At 40.2% G+C, this 21,709-nt stretch overlaps 1 protein-coding gene across 2 annotated transcripts in view; it reads left to right on the forward strand.

The window, feature by feature from the left end:
* The first annotated feature begins 908 nt into the window (after positions 1-908).
* Positions 909-21,709, forward strand: part of GPR156 (G protein-coupled receptor 156) — a 70,907-nt gene continuing 50,106 nt past the window's right edge. For both annotated transcript variants that reach the window (XM_063080382.1, XM_063080386.1), the window contains exons 1-2: positions 909-1,004; positions 1,229-1,365. In XM_063080382.1, coding sequence (XP_062936452.1) covers positions 909-1,004; positions 1,229-1,365 — 233 coding nt within the window. The remainder of the gene's footprint in view (positions 1,005-1,228; positions 1,366-21,709) is intronic.

The following is a 21,709-nucleotide window of genomic DNA, read 5'->3' on the forward strand; positions in this document are numbered from 1 at the left end:
TGTGACCCCACTAACTGAAAGAACAAGAGCTACAGTGATCAACAGACCACGAATGGGGACAATATATGGCACCCCAGCCCAGCAAGATCAGACAGAGCTTAAGCCACAAGGTGCATGGAAGGATTTTGGAAGGGCAGGGGGTTTGTCAATGGGGAAAAATGGAAAATGTGCCTCACAAGTTTAAACTAAAGTTTTTACAGTGCTGGGCCATAAAAAGGATCTGAAGAGAGACTAAAGAGCTTTATTACCTAGAAATTGCTAGATGTGCTTTGTTTTTAAAGTATTGTTTATTATAATAGTTTGAAAATATATGTATTTAAATATATTTTAAGCCTCTGTAATATATGTAATAAATTATTTAACTGTATATAATTAAAACATAATGATATATAATTAAAATATATAAAATATTTTTAAACCTCTGTAATAAACCATTTACACATATATGTATATGTGTCTAGGGTGCGTGCATGCGTGTGTGTGTGTGTGTGTGTGTGTGTGTGTGTGTGTTTTAACAGATTTAATTGCTTTCCTTTCTTCAGGGACCAGTGTGAGAGTACTTGGAGCAGTGACTGCCATCTGGTGGTAAGCCAGAATCATCACTTTCCGTAACCTAATGGTTACTGAGAAGCCCACTCTTGACTCACATGGTATGCACTGGCAGCAGGGGACCTGTTAAAGGATGTCTGATGTTGGAAGGTGTCTGATGGAGGAGCCTGGTGAAATAATACTTCGCTTCCACCTGAATGGGTGGTTCGTCCCAGATTCTGAGCCAGGAGCCAGCTCCAAAATGGGGCCTCTGAAGAAAAGATTCGAGTTGCTCTTGTGTTTTAGTCAAAGATCTGCATCCCTACCAGCGGGTAACCGAGACTGTGAATAAGCACGCACCAAGAGGGGCATGTAGTGACATGGAGCCTGAAATAAACTGCTCTGAATTGTGTGACAGTTTTCCTGTCCAGGAGCTAGATCAGAGACCCCTTCATGATCTCTGCAGGAAAACAATTGTAAGTGAACAGCCATGGGATATCAGGGCTACTCAGATATACGTGGTGGTGGTTATGGTGGTGGTAGTGGTGGTGGTGGTGATGGTGCTGGTGGTGGGGAGGAGGAGAGGGAACAGGCACTGCCGATGCAGGACATATATTGCCCGGCTGTGGTGACGATGGGATAGTTCACGTTTGACCTGTACATCTTCCTTCCTAACAGTTGCCCTTTATTCTGTCCTCAGACCTCTTCCCACCACAGCAGTAAAACCATCTCTTCATTATCTCCTGTCCTCTTGGGTATTGTTTGGACTTTTCTCAGCTGTGGACTTCTTCTGATACTCTTCTTTCTTGCCTTCACAATTCGCTGCAGGAAGAACAGGTAAGCAGCCCCTTGCCCAGTTTCTCATCTCCCATAGCCCGAATCATGAAACCCAGAGTAGTATATTTTGGCACTACAAGCTGCTATCTGGTATCAGCCAAACTTTTCTCCTACTTTAATTCACATGAAAAGTTCCCCTGAAATAGTCTTGGCCTTGCAGTAAAATTCCCTCTTGCAGTAAAGTACTGGGTTAGAAAGATCTAACCCAGTATTGTGCTAACTACTACAGGTGTATCCAAAGAAGAGCATGAAGAGTCTCTCTCCATAAAGGAGTGTTCAGTACTTCCAAGAAGGTGAGGTATTTGTATTAAAAATGGAGACCATGAAGAGAAAGATTCCAAAGCTACATGAAAGTTTGTGGATAGCACAGTGGAACTGGTCTGGGTGGGTTAAGGTTTCTGCAAAAAACAGTGAAGTCCTACTACCTGCTTGCTGATAGCCACTGGCTTGCTAAAAAGTTACTTGCTCATCAGGGTAAGCATCTGTGTCTCCCAAGGCTGGCAAAAGAAGCAAAATGGCAACTTTTTTCTGAAGAGAATTGTAGAATCTTGCCTTTGCTGCTATTCAACCCTTCTCTCAGGGCCCACCCCATCTCTTCCACCCTAACGCTCTGTACCCTCATCCTGCCCCAGCTGTCCCAGGCTGTCTCTTGAGGAGCTCTGTTCCAGCCCTCTCTTCCCAGCCCACAGCTGACTACTAGATGGAGCCCACAATCAGGATTTGACAGCTCCCTCAGAGAGGCCAAGCTTGCGCAGCCCCACCTCAGCCTTACGCCTTGTGGTGTTCAAGTGTGTTATGCCCCGTTGCCTGTGCATTTGGCACTCAGATGAGGATCAGTCAGTTGTCCTTGTCTAGCAAGCATTTTGCAGTGCCATTTTCCATTTTAGGCATGGAGGACATGGAATTGTTAAGCAGCAGTGACTTGGTCCACTGGGTCAATCTCAGCATGGTGGTGACATTTGGCGTTCAACCTAAGTACACCCCTGAGGCTGTACTTGCCACTTTTCATTCTGTTCCTCAAACACACTAAGCTTTCTCCCTTCTCAAGGCCACTGTACTTACTGTGTCACCTTACTGTTCCCCCTGCCTGGTAGTCTTCTCCAGACTTTCCCATGACGAGTTCCTTCTCACCTTATAGGTCTTGGCTCTAATGTCACCTATTCAGAGAAGCCTTCCCTCATCATCCTACCTAAAGTAGCCTCTCTACCCGGTAGTCACCCCCTCATCTCATTCCATATCCCATCATCTTGTTTTTTTTTTCTCATAGCAAGTATAACTGTCTGAAAAGCCTTCCTTTTTAACTGTGGTGGTGGTGGTAGTAATGGTATTTATTGACTTACCTGTTTATTGTATGTATCCCCCACCAGAATGCAAAGTCTGTGAATGCAGGGACCTTGTCTGTCATGCTTACCACTGGGTCTCCATGATTTAGAACAGTCTCTGGAACATAATAGGTGCTCAGTAAATATGTGTTCAATGACCGTGGGGGAAGGAGATTTAAATCTCAGTGGTGGCTGCTGCCTAAAAATTACTAGGAAAATCATGCATTTTAAGATTAGAGAACTATAGAGTAGTCTTCAGCTGCAACACATATCTATAAAATTAGTACTCAGATGGCAAATTAAAAAATGATGTGATTGTTTTATATGTATGTTTTCCCCAGCAAATCAATAGTTTAAAGCATTCAGGAGCAGCTTTCTTACAGTTAAACATGAAAACCTTAATCTAAGAATACTACGGCCTGCCTTCCTTTAGTGAAAGTAGTGACTGGCTTTACTAGCTTTAAGAACTGGTGTCCTCTCTACCACATGAAGCTGTAGAAGTAGATGAAGAAGCAGAGAAGACATTTGCCTTGTGTTTAAAACTTTAATTGTACTTGAAGAAAACACAGATTCAGAGCAGATTTTTAACTTTGATGACAGTGTTAATTATTGGAGTTGAATGACCCCCAGGACCTATATCTTAAGATTTAAGACTGCAGAAGTCAGCTGTGATCCAGGGTACAAATGGTAGTGGACACTTACCCGGGTAGTGGGTGCTAGTGTTTTAGTTGGGATAATTATTATTTTATTAGTATTCTAGTAACAATATTAAATATGTTTTTGAGTGTTATGGCCCCATCCAACTTTTCCCATAACCCATTTTTTTATATACAATTTTGCAGAATACATTTATATATCTAGTTAAAACAGGAATACCTGTAAATAGCGTTATAGTAGAGACACCTATATATCTTTCATTGTATTAAATATTTTGCTGCCTGTCTTGTTTGCAGTGGGAGCATGACTTAGCATCGAGAATAAAATATTAAGAAGTACTGTGAATCAAAGCACATTTTACAATTAAGTAGCTTGCAAGGTCAAACAAGGAAAGGTAAAATAACTCAGTTTTAAAAGAGCTTTATTGAACAATAAAATTTGTTCAAAGGTACAGCAACATAATCAGATGCTTCATTTCATTCCATTTCTGTGGTCACTAAATTTGTGACTATGTGTGTGTGTGCACATTTACATGTGTGCATCTGAATCAGAGGAAGAAAGATATTGTAATAAAAATAATACAATAATGTTTAAATACAGTTGTGGATATCACATTTTTCATAAAAAATTTAAAATGTAGTCTACAACAAAAAAATTGGTGAAGATATAGAAAACTTGAATACTATCAACCAACTTGACCTAATTGATAATAACATTACCCTCTGCCTAACAACAGCAGAGTATACATTCTTTTCAAGTACACATAGAACTTGTACCAAGGTAGATCATATACTTGGCCATAGAAAAAGTCTCATTAAATTTAAAAGGATTCAAGTCATACAAAGCATGTCCTCTGAACACAATGGAATTATATATCAGTAATAGAAATATCTCTGGAAAATCCTGAAATATTCAGAAACTAAATAGAACACTTTAAAATAACCTACAATCAAAGAAGAATCAAAAGGGAAAGTAGACCACATTTTGAACTGAATGGAAATACAACATAAAATTTGTTGGATACCGTTAAAACAGTACTTAGGCAGAAATTTAGAACACTAAACTCCAGACTAGAGAAGAAGAAAGGTCTCAAATCAATGACCTTAGCTTCTACCTTACAAGCATAAAAAAAGAAGAGCAAATAAGACAAGAAGTAGTAAAGAGTGGAAATTGATAAAATAGAAAACAGAAAAACATTAGAAAAAAATCAATGAAACTAAAAGCTTGATCTTTATGGAGAGAAGATACAACAATTACCCAAATAAGGAATGGAAGAGGTGACATCACTATAGATTCTATAGATATTAGGAGGACAAAAAAGTAAAATTATGAACAACTATGGTAGGCAGCCTTTAAGATGTTCTCCGATGATTCCCACCTCGTGGTAGTCACACTCTTGTGAAATTCCCTCTCCTTGGATATGGGCTGGACTTACTGACTTGCTTGTTAGTGAGATGTCACTTTTGGCATTAGGTCCTGAAAACTGTGGCTTCCATTTTAAATCTCTCTCACTCTTCCACTCACTCACTCACTCTGTGGGAAGCCAACTGTCCTGTAGAGAGGCCCTCATGGCAAGAAACTCATGTTTCCAGCTTGCAGCCAGCAAGTATCTGGGGCTTACTGACAGCCATGTCAATAAACTTTGAAACAGATTTTCTGAAGCCTACTAACAGCAACGTGAATGAGCTAGAAGCAGATTCTTCCCCAGTTGAGCCTTGGAGGACTATGACCATGGCTGACACCTTGACTACATTTAAAAAAAAAAAATTTGAAAACAATTTTTAAAAATATTTTTTATATTTTTAATTGAATTGAAATGTATTGATTGTACATATTTATGGGGTACAGAGTAATATTTTAATACATGTGTACAATGTGTAGTGATCAAATCAGGGTAGTTAGCAAATTCATCGTTGCAAAACTTTATTGTTTCTTGTGATAAGAACATTTAAGTTCCTCTCTTTTAGCCATTTGACAACATACAATAAATTATTGTTAATTATAGATGCCTAGCACTACTGTACACCAATAGAATTTATTTTTCCCATCTAGCTGTAGTTTTGTGTCCATTAATCAACCTCTCATTATCTCCCTTCCCTCTCCCTTTTCACACCTCTAGTAACCACATTTCTACTCTCTACTTCTAAAAATTCAACTTATTATTTTTTTTTAGATTCCATAAATGAGTGAAAACATGTGGTATTTCTCTTTCTGTGCCTGGCTTATTTTGCTTAACATAATTTTCTCCAAGCTCATCCATGCTGCTGCAAATAGGAGAATTTCATTTTTTTTTTAATGGCTGAGGAGTTTCCATTGTATGTATATATAACACATTTTCTTCATCCATCAATGGACATTTAGGTTGGTTCCAAATCTTGGCTACTGCACATAGAGCTGTAATAAACATGGGTTCAGGTATCCTTTCGACCTGTTGACTTCCTTTCCTTTGGGTATATACCGGGTAGTGGGATTGCTGGATCACATGGTAGTTCTATCTGTGGCTGTTTGAGAAACCTCCACACTCTTATACAGTCCTACCAACACTGTATAAGAGTTTCCCTTTCTCCACATCCTTACCAGCATTTTTTATTTTCTGTCTTTTTGATAATAGCCAATCTAAGTGGAGTGAAAGTATATCTTGATGTTTCTTCTGATATACATTTCTCTGATAATTAGTGATGTTGAGCATTTTTTTTATATACTTGTTGGCCATTTGTATGTCTTCTTTTGAGAAATGTCTGTTTAACTCCTTTGCATATTTTTTAATAGGATTATTACTTTTTTTGCCTTTTTATTTTTTGTTAGCATATTCATTATTACAAATCATACTTATTCTTTATGCCCCTTATCCAATTCTTCCCCTCCCGCTCCCCACTCTAATAACCGTAGATTTGTTCTCTCCATCTGATAGATTAACTGTTCCTCTGTTGGTTTGTTGCCTAGATGATCTGTCCAGTACTGAGACAGGTGTGGTCAAGTCCTCCCCTATTATCATAAAGGAGATGCTTCTTCTGTTACTCTGGAGTGTGCTTTGTGGAGAGAGAGGATCTCTTCTTTCTTTCTTCCTCTCTTTATTTTTTGGTCTCCACTGGTGCCTTTCCTTGTGTCAATGCAGTTGAAAGTGTGGTGTGCCATCTGCATGGTGGCTGTGGCTGCTGCTATAGAGACTAGCTGCTTTTGTAGTAGCCATGGCAATTGTGGTGGCTATGGTGGGCTACTCACATGGAAATGGTGTTTTTGATGTACTCTTTACCTGGCTGCAGCTGGGTTCAGCTTCCTCCAGATCCATGCCTCAGGACCCTGGTGGGGCCTGGGGCAGTGGCAGCAGCTTGCCTAGTTGTGGCTGGGTTCAGCTTCCCCTACTCCATGCCTCAGGCCCCCAGCGGGGCCCCAGGGTGGTGGTGGCAGCTTGTCTAGTTGCAGCTGGTTTCAGCTTCTCCCATCTCCATGCCTCATTCTAAGATGTTGTTGCAGAGCAGTTTAGGGGGAGGAGGAGGAAGGAGGGGGGTATGGTCAAGGCCCATGGCACCCCCCTCATTCTGGCAAAGAAGACCAGCAGCCTTCCAGCAGTGGCTCAGTCATTGCTGGGCTGGATGAAGATGTCTTCAGGGGGATGTGGCTGAAGAGCTCGGCCCCCCCACTGCCCTGGCCCAGGAGCTCATGGTGTTTCTGGTGTTTCTGGTGGTGGCTCAATGGTCATTGCTAGGCTGGTTGCAGATGTCAGGGTGCATGGATGAGGCCCTCATCCCACAACTGCCCCAGCTTGGGAGCCTGGAGTGCTTCCTGCAGTGACTTGATGGTCGTCACTGGACTGGTTGTAGATGTTGGGGAGCATGACTGATGCCCTCGGCCCCCCACCACCCCAGCTCAGGAGCCCAGGGAGCTTCCTGTGGCAGCTTGGTGGTCAGTGTTAGGCTGGTTGCAGATTTTAGGGGGCATGATTGAGGTCCTCAACCCCCCACCACCCTGGCTCAGGAGCTTGGGGCACTTCCAGCAGTGGCCTGGTGGTTGTCGCCAGGCTGGGTACGGTTGTCAGCAGGGCGTGGCTGAGGCCCACAGCCTTCTCCCATCCCTGCTTGGGAGCCCAAGGGGCTTCTAGTCCTTCTAGGTTTTGTAGGTGTTCTTTGGCAGTGTTAGACCTTTACTGGTTCATATCAAACTTCGTCTCTGATCTGTGGGTATTTTGTATTTTCTTTCAGTTCTGTGTTGGATTGTTTGCTGTTCCCACCACTTAAACTCTGCGCTGGAACTAATTTGTTGTCCTTTGCTTATTTCTAAAATGGGGAACTTCCTAAGGGAACTAGCACCTGAGCCCTGTGGTTGAGCTAAATTGCTTCATTGCTGCTGATTCTCTGGGGAAGGCTTTTTGTGAAGTTCAGGATTTAATTGTTGATCTTGTATGTACTTTTGGATCTTGTGAGGTCTGATACACCTGGGTTGTGTGGAAACTCTGGTCTGGGCCTGAGTCTTTTCAGCAAACTGCACCTGCTGCAGTTCTATATTCCTGACCAGTCTCCACTGAGTGGGCCTCTGCTGATTGGAGGGTAGATCAGCTGTTCATGCTGTGCCCAAATGTTTCCCTGGTAGCCGGTCTCCCCCACCATCTGCACTCCAAACACTTCCCATAGGACAGGCCATGTACTGGTCCCTTGCAATGACTCACTGCAAGGGTCTGAGTGACGCCTTTTTTCAGTTGTCTGTGGCTCCTCATTCCTATGTGTGTCCACAGGAGGACTTTTAGTGGTGTTGCTGGCCTGGGGGCTACCAAGGCTCTCTTCTCCCCTGCCACCTCCAAGCAACTTCATACAAAGGGCACAGCTGTGGCTTTTGCCAACTCTTTCTCCGTGTGCTCACCAGCTCCAGCCTTAAAAGTGGCCAGAGGCTCAAAATGGGCAGAGCAATCCTTTCTTTCTGTCATTATGGCTTCTCCTGCCTTCATGAACTCTCCTTCTCTTCCCCTGACTCTAGCCTTTTTTACTATTGAGTTGTTTGAGTTCCTTGTATATTCTGGTATTAATCCCTTTTTGGATATATAGTTGGTAAATATTTTCTCCCATTCTGCAGGCTGTCTCTTTGCTCTGTTGATTGTTTCCTTTGCTGCACACAAGAATTTTAGTTTTATATAATCCTATTTATTTTTGCTTTTGTTGCCTATGGTTTTGAGGTCTTATTCATAAAATCTTTGCCCAGTTCTAAGTCCTAAAGCATTTCCCATGTTTTCTTCTAGAAGTCTTATAACTTTGGGTCTTATATTTAAATTTTTAATCCATTTTGAGTTGATTTGGATAAATGGTAAGAGACAGGGGTCTAATTTCATTCTTCTACACATGAATGTCTAGTTTTCCCAGCACCATTTATTGAAGAGGCTGTCCTTTCCCCAGGATATGTTCTCAGCACCTTTTTTTTTTTTTTTTGTCTTTTTGTGACTGGTAAGGGGATTGCAACCCTTGGCGTGGTGTCGCCTGCACCGTGCTCAGCCAGTGAGCGCACTGGCCATCCCTATATAGGATCCGAACCCGCGGCGGGAGCGCTGCTGCGCTCCCAGCGCTGCACTCTCCTGAGTGCGCCACGGGGTCGGCCCATCTCAGCACCTTTGTCAAAGATCATTAGGCTGTAGATGCATGGATTTACTTCTGGGTTCTGTATGGTGTTCCATTGGTCTATGTGCCTATTTTTATACCAGTACCATGGTGCTTTGGTTACTATAACTTTGCAGTATATTTTGAAATCATGTAGTGTGATGCCTCCAAGCTTTGTTCTTTTTGCTCAAGATTGCTTTGCCTATTCAAAGTCTTTTGTGGTTCCACGTGAATGTTAGGATTTTGTTTTTTATTTCTGTGAAGAATGTCATTGGTATTTTGATAGGGATTACATTGACTCTGTAGATTGCATTGGGTAGTATGGTTATGTTGACAATATTAATTCTTCCAATCCATGAACATGAAATGTCTTTTCATCTTTTCCTGTCCTCTTTAATTTCTTTTTTTGTTTGTTTGGTGTTTGTTTGTTTGTTTTGTGTCTGGCCAGTATGGTATGGGGATCTGTACCCATGGCCTTGGTGTTATAAGACTGTGCTTTAACCAACTGAGCTAACTGGCCAGCCTCTCTTTAAATTCTTTCATCAGTGTTTTGTAGTTTTTACCATAGAGTTCTCTCACCTCCTTGGTTAAATTTATTCCTGAGTTTGTTTTTTTGGTAGTTATTGTAAATGGGATTGCTTTCTTAACTTCTCTTTCTGCCAGTTTGTTGTTGGTGTATAGAAATCCTACTGATTTTTGTAAATTGATTTTTTATCTTGCAACTTTACTGAATTTGTTTATGAATTCTAAGAGTTTTTTTGGTGGTGTCTTTAGGTTTTTCTCTATATAAGATCATGTCATCTTCAAAGAGGGACTGTTTGACTTCCTCTTTTCTGATTTGGATGAACTTTATTTCTTTCTCTTGCCTAATCACTCTGGCTAGAACTTCTAGTACTGTCAAATAGGAGTGGTGAGAGTGGGCATCCTTGTCTTGTTCCTATTCTTAGAGAAAAAGCTTCCAACTTTTTCCTATTCAGGATGATGTTAGCTGTGGGTTTGTCATATAGGCCTTTACTGTGTTGAGATACTTCCCTTCTATACCTAATTTTTTGAGAGTTGTTATCATGAAGGGATGGTGAATTTTATCAAAAGGTTTTTCTGTGTGAATTGAGATGATCATATGGTTTTTGTCTTTCATTTTATTGGTGTGGTGTGTCACATGTATTGATTTGTATATGTAGAACCATCCTTGAATCCCTATGGTGAATTCCACCTGATCATGGTGTATAATCTTTTTGGTGTGCTGTTGAATCTGGTTTGCTAATATTTTGTTGAGAATTTTTGCATCTGTGTTCATCAAGGGTATTGGCCTGTAGTTTTTCTTTTTTGTTGTGTCTTTGTCTGATTTGGGTTTTAGGTGATGCTGACCTCATAGAATGAGTTTGGAGGAATTCCCTCTTCTTTGACTTTTTGGAATAGTTTGAAAAGAATTGGTATTAATCTTTCTTTAAATATTTGGTAGAATTCAGCAAAGAAGCCATCTGGTCCTGGACTTTTCCTTGTTGGGAGACTGCCGACTACTGATTCAGTCTCATCACTTGTTATTGGTCTTTTTAGGTTTTCTATTTCTTCTTGGTTCAGTCTTGGTAGGTTGTATATATCTTGCAATTTACCCATTTCCTCTAGGATTTCCAGTATGTTAGTGTATAGTTGTTCATAATAGTCTCTAATGATTCTTTGCATCTCTAGTATCAGTTGTAATGTCTCCTTTTTCGTTTCTGATTTTATTTATTTGGGTCTTCTCTCTTTTTTTCTTAGTTAGTCTAGCTAATAGTTAGTCAGTTTTATTTATCTTATTGGAAAATCAACTTTTTGCTTTTTCAATCTTTTGTGTCTTTTTTTGGTTTCTATTTCATTTAGTTCTACACTAATCTTTATTATTTCTTTATGTGTACTAATTTTGGGGTTGGATCGTTCTTGCTTTTCTATTTCCTTGAGGTGTAACATTAAGTTATTAATTTGAAATCTTTCTCCTTTTTTTATGTAAGCACTTCTTTTTCCTAGATTCCTCATGCAGTTTAAGAAGGACCATAATAACCTAACTCTTAGAACAAAGCAGATATTTCAGGCCCAAAGAGCAGCTCTCTTGGTGCCTCTTCTGAAATGCACAAAATAAGGGCAATGTTGTAAGTTCCTCATAAAGCAAACTTATTCAATTAAAAGACTGTCTTTTATTTGAGAACTTATTTTGCTATCACTCATGATAATGATTATAGATGGTAGTTGTTATTTACATATTATTACTTCTCAGAATTAAAGGTGACATTCTCACAATAATCCCCAGTATCTGGGATTTTACTGTCTGAGAAATCAAGAAGTTTTGTAACAAGAATTGTATTTTAAACATTTTTCCTTACTTGCTTAACAAGTTAGCCTGTTACTGTTTCATGGACATTAGCAAAAGGCATGAGACTCCTGGGTCAGAGACGAAGAATTTCATTACTCATGGCAAAAGCAATAGTCAGAGCTTCATGTTAAGCTTGTGTTGGTTTCCATGCCCCAAAGTCCCATGTGGGCAATGAAGGGCCCATGATGGATGCTTGCACACACAGTGGGCTACCATTCAAGGAGAGGAACGCTTAGCCTGGTGGATTCACCATTTTTATAGTGAATTTTAACAAGCCTTTGTCTGTAGGGAGATGTTACTTGATCCCTTAAGGTTGTTCACTGCAAACACAACCCTGAGAAAAGGCCTGGATAAAGAGCAGCCAGAGACTTGCCTTTTGGCATACCCAGCAAGACTGTACAGAGCTGTTCAGAGCCCATGGTAGGTTTGCTTCCAACATTGGGAACTGTGCCTGGAGGCACCTGCCACCTCTGCCTGCACCCTGGGCTGGTGACAGCCAGAGACCCAGATGCTGGTGAATGGATGAAGTGTGTCCATCCATGTGGCATCCTCACTCTACCACAACTTCCTTCCCTGTTTAGGGTCTTCATCAGGCCCCCCAGCTACATCTGGCAGAGTTGAGTTACATACTTTCATGTACTTTGCCATGTTTTCCTTCCCTGCCCTTAGAAAATCCAACATACTGCAAGAGTTCTCAAGCATATTATAGTTGTACCCTTCTCAGAATCTCTCTGACTCCCCAGGTTTTATGTAATTTTCCATTATTATAAAAGCCCTCAAGATCACCTCACTTTTGAGAAGGGTTAGATTAATCTTTCCTCTATTCTTTCCATTCCCGAAAGCCTTATATTGTCATCCAAGTGAGGTTTATCTATCACTATCAATAGTAAATACTGAGCTGAACACCTACTGTGTTCAGGATACTGTATAAAATGTGATTTAAGGGTTCCTGGGAGCTTCAATGTACTACCCAGGTAGAAAAACATGAGCAAGTCAAAAAAGTACATTCTGTTTTTTTTTTTTTTTTTTAATAGCTTTTCAAAAAATAATTCCTTGCTGCAGAGCTGGAGTTGTGCTCCTTTCATACTGATTGTTTCAGGTCTGTATTCTTTGTGGTTTGGGTAACTGGAACCGAAGGGAAGGTGACTGGGAAGAAAGGAAAGCAGTACTGGTCTTTTTGGCCAAGAGAAAAGTTGCACATTATTGTGCCCAGTAAGGGTTTCTGGGATTGTCTCTATAATCCCTGGTTTTATAGTTATTGTCCAAGAAGGAAGAAGGGGAGCCAGTCAGGATTAGAATAAATACCAGCCATATAGCTCAGCTGGGATAGTGTTGCAGGGCCAAAGACTGAATGAGGGAGAGTGGCCGGATCAGATCCTGCAAAAAGGAAGGTAAAGTTGATAGAAGGAAAAACTGTATCTATCATCAATTCCAGAGGACTGGACATAGAGCCAAAAACAGGTGGTGTATCATAAGGTCTCAAGTCATTGGTATGTGGGGATGATACAGGAAAAGAGTTGCAAAGCAGAAGTGAGGTGAAAAGATCTAGGGTTGTGATCAGAAATGAGGTTTTCTTGGGTACTGGCTGTGGTCTGGAATGTGGGCCAGTCAGTGGAAGTTAATGAGGCAGGATCAGGGTTAATGCATAGGACTAGTATCTACACAATGCTGTTTGTCCATCCTGCAGTAAGGCCCATATCAATATCGGCCCTAGATGAAGTGGTCACACCCTCTTTGTGCACTTACAGTTATTGATAGACACAGCTGTCATAACCCTATCACCACTGATAGCACTTGCTGGATTGGGAAGATGGGGCTCTGTCTCCCTTACCAGATAATGAGCTCCTTGAGTTTATTCATCTTTGTGTATCCATTGTGCTTAGATGGCACTCTGTTTCCTGAATGAACAAATTAACTGGCCTAGAATATAGTGCACTATGATGATAAAGGTAAGCTCTGAGAAGAAAGACATTTTCATTTTAAATTTGCTTAATATAGTATCAGTTCTACATGAAGATGTGCCATAGGTAAGCAGTTGTTTTCCACTGTTCTCCTCTCTCCCTCCTGGTGGTCGCTCTGTCCAGAAGCCTGAGGCATGACATCCAGAGCCCCAGATTCCCAGCCCTTCTGGTTGTGGCCCTTCATTCTAAACTATCCTTTCAATCTTGCTATATCATTAAAACCCATCAGCTTTTGGCTGAGTGTTATAGTGAGCCATTGCAGGGTTTGGAGCTCTCTAGTTGACTTACATTTAATAGGAAATCTAGCTGCTATATTGAGAGTAAACCTTTAACACTTGAAAGAGCTACGTGTAACACTACCTTAAATTAAGTCACGATCCTTGGGGTACCTTAATTCAAGTACATATATGGATAAAAGCAGAATTTAAGAAGCCCTGGAAATGTTCCTCTCTGCTCATGTCTGGTGGGGAGAGCACCAACTCCATCTCTTCCTAAACTTGGGATCCCTTGTAGAGCAGTGTGCACATGGACTCTTACTATGCTCTGCATTCTTTGCCACAGAGACACTGTAAGATTGGTAGTACACAGTAGAGGCTGCCTCTGAAGGCAGTGCCCTTCTTTATCTAAGCCAAGAGAAAATGTGATCCTAGAAGTAGTAAATAATTACTGACAATGGCACTCCTTGTACACACTTGGAGAGAGCATGGGCCACAGAGTAAAAACTGGAGCTATAAAATTTTTTTTAATAAGGACTGTCAGGTATTACTGATTAAAGATTGGAAAGGAAGAAAGGAAACATGTTATTTGCAGGTAATATGATTGTATGTGTAGAGAATTCAAAGAGTGTTCATATAAATTATTAAAATAAGTGACAAGGAATTTGGGGAAAATGACAGTGGCAGTGGCAGCATAGGTTTTAGATCTTCCTGAATCTTCACATAAAAACAGACAAAGCAACTAGACAGAAGGCACAAACCTCCATGGGCAAAAAACCAAAATCCATTTACAAGAAAACTAGCTGACAAGGTATTCCTGCAAACCTCAAAATATAAGCATTTGGGGACAGATCACCAATAGCCACAAGAACTGTGTTACTGTATCTCTGTTCTAGAAATAAGAGAGAGACAGTGGACATCTGAGAGTCTTAAGAACAGAGACCCCAAAATAGCCCAAAGGTATGCACTGTAAAGCATGGGGGGCAGGGGGTGCAATTTGAGATAAGCAGCTGGCACTCAATAAGGGTGAGTGCAAGGGATCCCTATCTGCAAGGTCTAAAAGGGACAGAGCAGTCTAGCTGCTATGAAATTCCTAAACTGATCTGCCAGGGCTCCCTTCCAAGATGGGGCTCCATACAGAGGAGAAACTGCTAGAAGGAGAATCAAAATTGAGCAGGGTAGAGACAATACAGATGAAAAATTAGATCCAGGTAAAAGCAGAGGAGCATATCAGAGCCAGGAAATCTTGGAAAGCAAGCCAGAATATCTTTTTTGAGTTGCATGAAAAGCAAATTCAGATGAAATCAACCTAAATGCCCATCGATGGATGAATGGATAAAAAAAAAACTGTGGTATAAGTACACAACGGAATACTGTTCACCTATAAAAAGAAATGATATCCTATCATTTGCAGCAACATGGATGGAACTGGAAACCATCAAGTTGAGTGAAGTAAGTCAGGCACAGAAAGATAAATACCATATGATCTCACTCATATGTGGAATCTAAAAAAAAAAATTGTTCTGATAGAAATAGAGTAGAATTATGGTTACCAGAAGCCAGGAGGGGAGGAGGTAAGGAGAGGAGAAGTGGTGGACTAATGGGTACAAAACTATGCTATCTACCCTAAGTGAATCATTGTGCAGTATATGCATGTATTGAAACAACACACTGCACCCTACAAATATGTAAAAGTAAATGTTAAAATAAAACTAAGAAAATTAAAAAACAAATTCACACACACACACAAATTTAGCAACAGAAAAATATTGAGACTAAATCCAATATAATTTTAACTTAAGAAAGAGAATAATATCTGCAGAAAGTGAAAGCATGTCAAAAAAGGTATGCTCGGAAATAATCAAACTCTCATGCACTATTTCAAGTACACTCAAAGACATTAAAGAAATCATTTAAGACATGGGGGAAATAACATAAATCAGAATTAGAAAACCCAGAAATGAGACATTATGTAATGACTGTATGATGTGAGGTTGTAGTTATGGTCCATCCATTCAAAACTGGGAAGAGAAGAGGACAGCATATACACAAAAATTTAACTATTTTCAATACTCATAATTGGGATGATACTATTAGTATTATTTTGTTATGCTAAGACTATTATATGTAAAATGTGGGATAAAGCAACAAGTAATTATAGGATATTATAATTCTATTTATTATCCTCTGTATCCTTTGAGAATCAAGATTTGGTGTGGAAAAAAGAGAGATGCAGATGTAAGTTAAGGTTAAGAGGTTAAAACCCTGTAACAGGACTTTGAAGTAGCAGTATGAATTGACAAGGTTTTGTGTGTGTGTGTGTGTGTGTGTGTGTGTGTGTGTGTGTATCCTAAGCCCTAAAAATAATGAAAAGGCCTAAAAGTAATGACCAACTCAATAGCAATGAACATTCTAGTGCCCAGATTATGGTCTTCAAATACCATTTTTCCATTAAAAGAAACTAGAGCTCCTTGGATAAAAGGCTGATTCTAGGACTGGGGCAGGACATGTTCAAAATGAGCCTGTAACATCTTAACATATCAGAAAACAAGGAAGCTATAGAAGACTACTAAGATAATAAAAAAGCACTCTGGGAGCAAAATTAAAGAAATTCCCGCTGGCCAATTATGGGATTATTTGAGCTTCAATAAAAATGAATTACGATTTATTGAAACACATTAATTATGTTTAAATCCATGAGTTCATAACTTTAAAAACCACACATACTTAATTGGTCATCTTCTGAAGATGACAGGGAACCAACTCATTACCTTGAAAACTAGCGAAATTAAAAGAAAAAAAGAATCAGACCTTTTCTGTCATCTGACCACTGAGTAACTGAAAAAAAGAAATTCAAGAGAAGTATCTCCTTATAAAATTACTTTAGTTAATAAATGAAACAGAAATGATAAGATTAGAATATAAACATTTTGCAACTCCTGGTGGATTAATAGATCTAGACATCAATCATCTACAACTCCTAGTATCAAAGAAAAAACTAGATAGGCACCACTCAAAGAAATAACATGCTGCCACCGATAGTCTTGCCAGAGAACCTTGATTAAGCCTCTAGATCCAGCTGCCAATTTTCAAGAACTACAGAGAACAGAGGAACATGTTGAATTGCATCATGATTATACAGTCAGCAAAATCCAGTGGGAACTATATAACTCGAATAGCTCAGTTATTTCAACAGATAAATTGCAAGGAAAAGAGGGAGATGAAGGAGTACTAAAAGAGATGCAAAGATATATCAAACTTGAAAATGGACAAGACTAAACAGTAGTGTCTAGGGTTGTACACTTAGGTGATAAAACCATAAAGTTATGCAGGATGTGATAAAAATAAAAACCAGGATATAGGCATGATTAGAATGGGATATGTGGAAAGGCTTCTGGGTAGGCTGGAAAAATTTTAATTCTTGTCTTGAGTGATAATAAGGATATTTGCCTTATAATAATTCATTAAGTAATACATTTCTTTTGAGTGGTTTTTTTATATCTATGTTTTGCTTTATAATAAACAGCTTTAAAAAAATCAGTTCAGCAAGGTTGTTGGATATAAGGTCAACATGTAAACGCCAATTTTATGTGACATTTTCTTTTTAAAGGTTAATTAGTATTTTATTTTATTATTATTTTTTTAATTTTTATTTTGTCGATATACATTGTGGCTGATTATTGCTCCCCATCACCAAAACCTCCCTCCCTCCTCCCTCCCCCCTCCCCCCCAACAATGTCTTTTCTGTTTGCTTGTCGTATCAACTTCAAGTAATTGTGGTTGTTATATCTTCTTCCCCCTCCCCGGTTTTTTTTTTTTTTTCTTTTTTTTTTTTTGTGTGTGTGTGTGTGTGTGAATTTATATATTAATTTTTAGCTCCCACCAATAAGTGAGAACATGTGGTATTTCTCTTTCTGTGCCTGACTTGTTTCACTTAATATAATTCTCTCAAGGTCCATCCATGTTGTTGCAAATGGCAGTATTTCATTCGTTTTTATAGCTGAGTAGTATTCCATTGTGTAGATGTACCTTTACGTGACATTTTTTAGAGAAATAAACTTTTGGATCATTTCCAACAGTGTAAAAAATGTGCAATACCTACTTGTGGCATTGTTTTGTGTCAACTTGACTAGGCTGAACTACATTTCCTAGAATTGTCTTTCTTGGATGTTTTCTGGTTAGGGTGAACCACAAGGGGGATTCTTTCTAGATTTGGCAGGCTAAGGGAAGTTAGAGCCACTTTGTAGCACACACATTGTTGCTAACTGCTGATTCACCTAGTTGGTGTGAAGCAGCAACTGGGCCTGCAAATGCTCTACCCTCTCCTGGATCCTCTGTTAGCTTGTCAGACTACTGGACCACATGTGTGTATTTTGCTCCATCACAAAGCTTGAGTTCATGGATTACAGCCTACTCTGATCTCTTGATTTTTCCTCCTGTCTGCTTTGTGGACTTCAAGCTCGAGCATCAGATGTGGAGACAACAGCCTTACAGAGACGGTCTGACTAGCCCTCAAAATTGCATAAGTCAATTGACCGTGGCAAACTCATATAACTCTTATTGAACTCTGACCAATAAAGTAGGAAAAGATATGCAGTAATCTCTACATAGAAAATCATAAAACATTTTTGAAAAAAATTAAAGAATTTCTAAATATATTTATGGATTAGAAGACTTAATATTGTAAAGATATCATTTCTCCCCAAGTTGGTGTATGGATTCAATGCAATTGCAATAGAAATTCCAGCTCTATGTGAGTGTGTGTGTGTGTGTAAAACTCGACAAGCTGGTTCTCAAATTTATATGGAAATTCAAAGGGCCAAAAATAGCCTGGAAGAAAAGGACACAGTAAGAGGATTTCCTCTTCTGGACATCAAAATTTATCATAAAACTAGTAATTAAAACATTCTAAGTATGCTATTGGGACAAGGAGAAACAAATAGACCAATGGAACAGAATAGAGAGAATCCAGAAACAGCCAAGCATATACAGACACTTTTCAATAAATGGGGCAGGGTAAGTTAGCTATCCACATGAGGGAAAAATGCACCTTGAATCCTCCCTCAACAATCACCTCTGTATGAACTATAGAAAGGCAAAACAGGAAAGCATCAGGAAAATAATAGAGGATAATCTCTTCATGAACTTAGGATGGGAAAACATGCCAAACAGAATACAAAAACTAATATTTATAAAGGAAAATATTCCTAAGTCACCATCATTAACATTAAGAACCTTCTTAAAGGTCTTCATTAAAGACACCACTAAGAAAGGGAAGAGGCAAGCTGCATATGGGGAGAATGTATTCACAATGCATGTATCATCAAAGAATTTTTATCCAGAATAAACTATGAGTCAGTGAGAAAAACAGAGAATCCAGGGTTTTTTTAATAGGCAAAAGATAGGGACAGGCACTTCACAAAAGAATATATCCAGATAGTCAATAAACAAATGAAGCTCTGGGAAGATGATGGACTAGAGGTGCCCAGGGTGCATTCCTCCCACAGAAGATCAAAATGGGCCCGCTGCCACCACCACTGTAGTTACAGGAGCCATTGTCCATCCCAGAACCATTGTCCATTGCAAGCAGCTCCCCACAGAGCAGCAGTCCTGCAGTTGGCACGTTGCTGCAGCTGCAGACTCAGCAGACAAGAGGGAGGTGGCTACAACCATGACCACCATTGCCACCACCACGAGTTAACCCTGATGCTGCCAAGATGATCTGACACTGCAAATGCGAGGGAGGAAGTTGCATCTACCGGCACTGCTGCTACCAAGGACACTGTCAAGGACACCACCAAGGACACTGCAGATGCAAGGGAGCCAGTTGCAGCCATGGCGCCACTGCTGCCCACATGAAGTACCCCCACTACTGCTGTGGACGCCACACACATGAGGAAGGCAGTTGCAGCCACCAGTACTGCTGTCACCCCATGAGGTAATCCCACTGCGACCAAGGACACTGCAGACACCAGGGAGGCAGTTGCAGCCACTGATGCTGCTGCCTTCAGTGAAAGGTAACCCAGCTGCTGCTGCAGACCCCATTGCTGTGTGGGTTGCTACTGTGGACACTGCAGCCAAGCAGGCAGCTGCTGCAACTGCCACTGCTGCACTTGTCACCTCCACTGGTGCCACCAGGCAGGCACCACTATCATGCAAGCAGCTTGCCACTATTGGAGCCACCACTGCCATGTGGGCAGCCTGCCAAAGTCACCTCCACACTACTGCCACTGAAAGGGCAACCTGCTACCACAACAGCAGCTGCAGCAGCCACTGCTGCTGTGCAGGTGGACCACTGACTACTCGACTGCATTGACATAAGCAGGGTCACCAGCATAGTGCAGGAAGGAGAGCAATGGAAGAAACAAGTGCTCTACCAGATGAACAAACATCAATGTAGAAATACTAGAAATATGAAAAAAAAGAAAATATGAATCCACCAAAGGAATAAAATAACTCTCAAATACCAGACCCCATAGAGAAGGAAGCCTTTGAAATGACTGAAACAGAATTCCAAGTGAAAATCTTAAGGAAATTCAATGAGATACAAGAAGACAGTTAGACAATGCAATGAATTGAGCAAAACTATCCAGGATATGAGGAAGAAATTTACAAAGAGATTAATACTATAAAAAAGAATGTAGCAGAACACATGGAACTGAAGGAGTCATTCAACAAAATAAAAAACAACTGAGCTTAAGCAGCAGGCTAGAGCAAGCAGAATAAAGAATTTCCTATCTTAAAGACAGTTTCTTTGAAATAATCAGGTGGACAAAAAGAATGAAAAAAGGATTTTAAAAATGAAGAAAATCTAAGAAAGAAAGCAGATAACCTTAAGCACACAAACATCTGAATAATGAGTATTCCTAAAAGGGAAGAGAAAGAAAAAGGCATTAAGAACATATGCAATGAAATAATAGCAGAAAACTTCCCAGGTATAGGGAGAGACACAGACCTTCAGATTCAAGAGGCTCAAAGATCCCCAAACATTCAATCTTATAAGGTCTCTCCAAGGCATATTATAGTCAACCTGGCAGAACTCAAAGAGAAAGAGAGAGGCCCCACCAGGGTCCTGAGGCATGGATCTGGGAGAAGCCAAACCCAGCCACAACTAGACAAGCTGCTGCCACCACCCTGGGGCCCCACTGGGGCCCTGAGGCATAGAGCTGGAGAAAGCTGAACCCAGACACAAATAGGCAATCTACCACCACTGCCCTGGGCCCTGCCAGGGTCCTGAGGTATGGAGCCAGGGAAGCTGAACCCAGCCACAACCAGGTAAAGAGCATACCCAAAACACCATTTCCATGCAGGTAGCCCACCACAGCCACCACAATTGCCATGGCTGCCACAAAAGTAGCTAGTCTCTATAGCAGCAGTCACAGCCACCATGCAAATGGCATGCCAGACTCTCAACTGCATTGACACAAGGAGAGGTACCAACAGAAACCAAAAAAAAAAAAAAGGAGGAGGTCCTCTCTTTCCACAAAGCACACTCCAGAGTAACAGAGTAATAGAAGAAGCATCTCATTTATGATAATAGGGGAGGACTTGATCACACTTGTCTCAGTACTGGACAGATGATATAGGCAACAACCAATAGAGCAACAGTTAAGCTATCAGATGGAGAGAACAAATCTATGGTTATTAGAGTGCGGAGGGGAAGGGGGAAGGGGAGTGATTGGATAAGAGGCATAAAGAATAAGTATGATTTGTAACAATGTATACGCTAATAAAAAATAAGTTTAAAAAAAAGACAAAGAGGGAATACTAAAAACAGTAAGAGAAAAGCATCAAGTTGCCTATAAGGGAGTCCCCATCAGACTAACAGCAGACTTCTCAACAGAAACTCTACAGGCCAAAGAGAGTGGCGTGATCTATTAAAAATAATAAAAGAAAAAAATTGCCAGCCAAGAATACTATAGCCACAAGGCTGTCCTTCAGAAATGAAGGAGAAATAGTGTATTTCTCAGACAATAAAAACTACGAGAGTTCACCACCACACAACCAGCCCTACAAGAAATCCTCAAGGGAGTCCTTCATTTGGAATCCAAAAAACGATAGTCACTACCATGAGTACATAAGAAAGAAAAAAATCCACTGGTAAAACAAAAATGCAAATGAGAAAAAGAAAGAACCTAAATCTTACCACCTCCAAAAAGCAACAAACACCTAGATGAACAATAAAAGGGAAATAAAGAAACAAAAGATATTTGAAACATCCAAATGAAAACAATAAAATGCCAGAAGTAAGATAATACCTTTC

Source organism: Cynocephalus volans, chromosome 1 (assembly GCF_027409185.1).
Source record: "Cynocephalus volans isolate mCynVol1 chromosome 1, mCynVol1.pri, whole genome shotgun sequence".
In the NCBI taxonomy this organism is placed as follows: domain Eukaryota; kingdom Metazoa; phylum Chordata; class Mammalia; order Dermoptera; family Cynocephalidae; genus Cynocephalus; species Cynocephalus volans.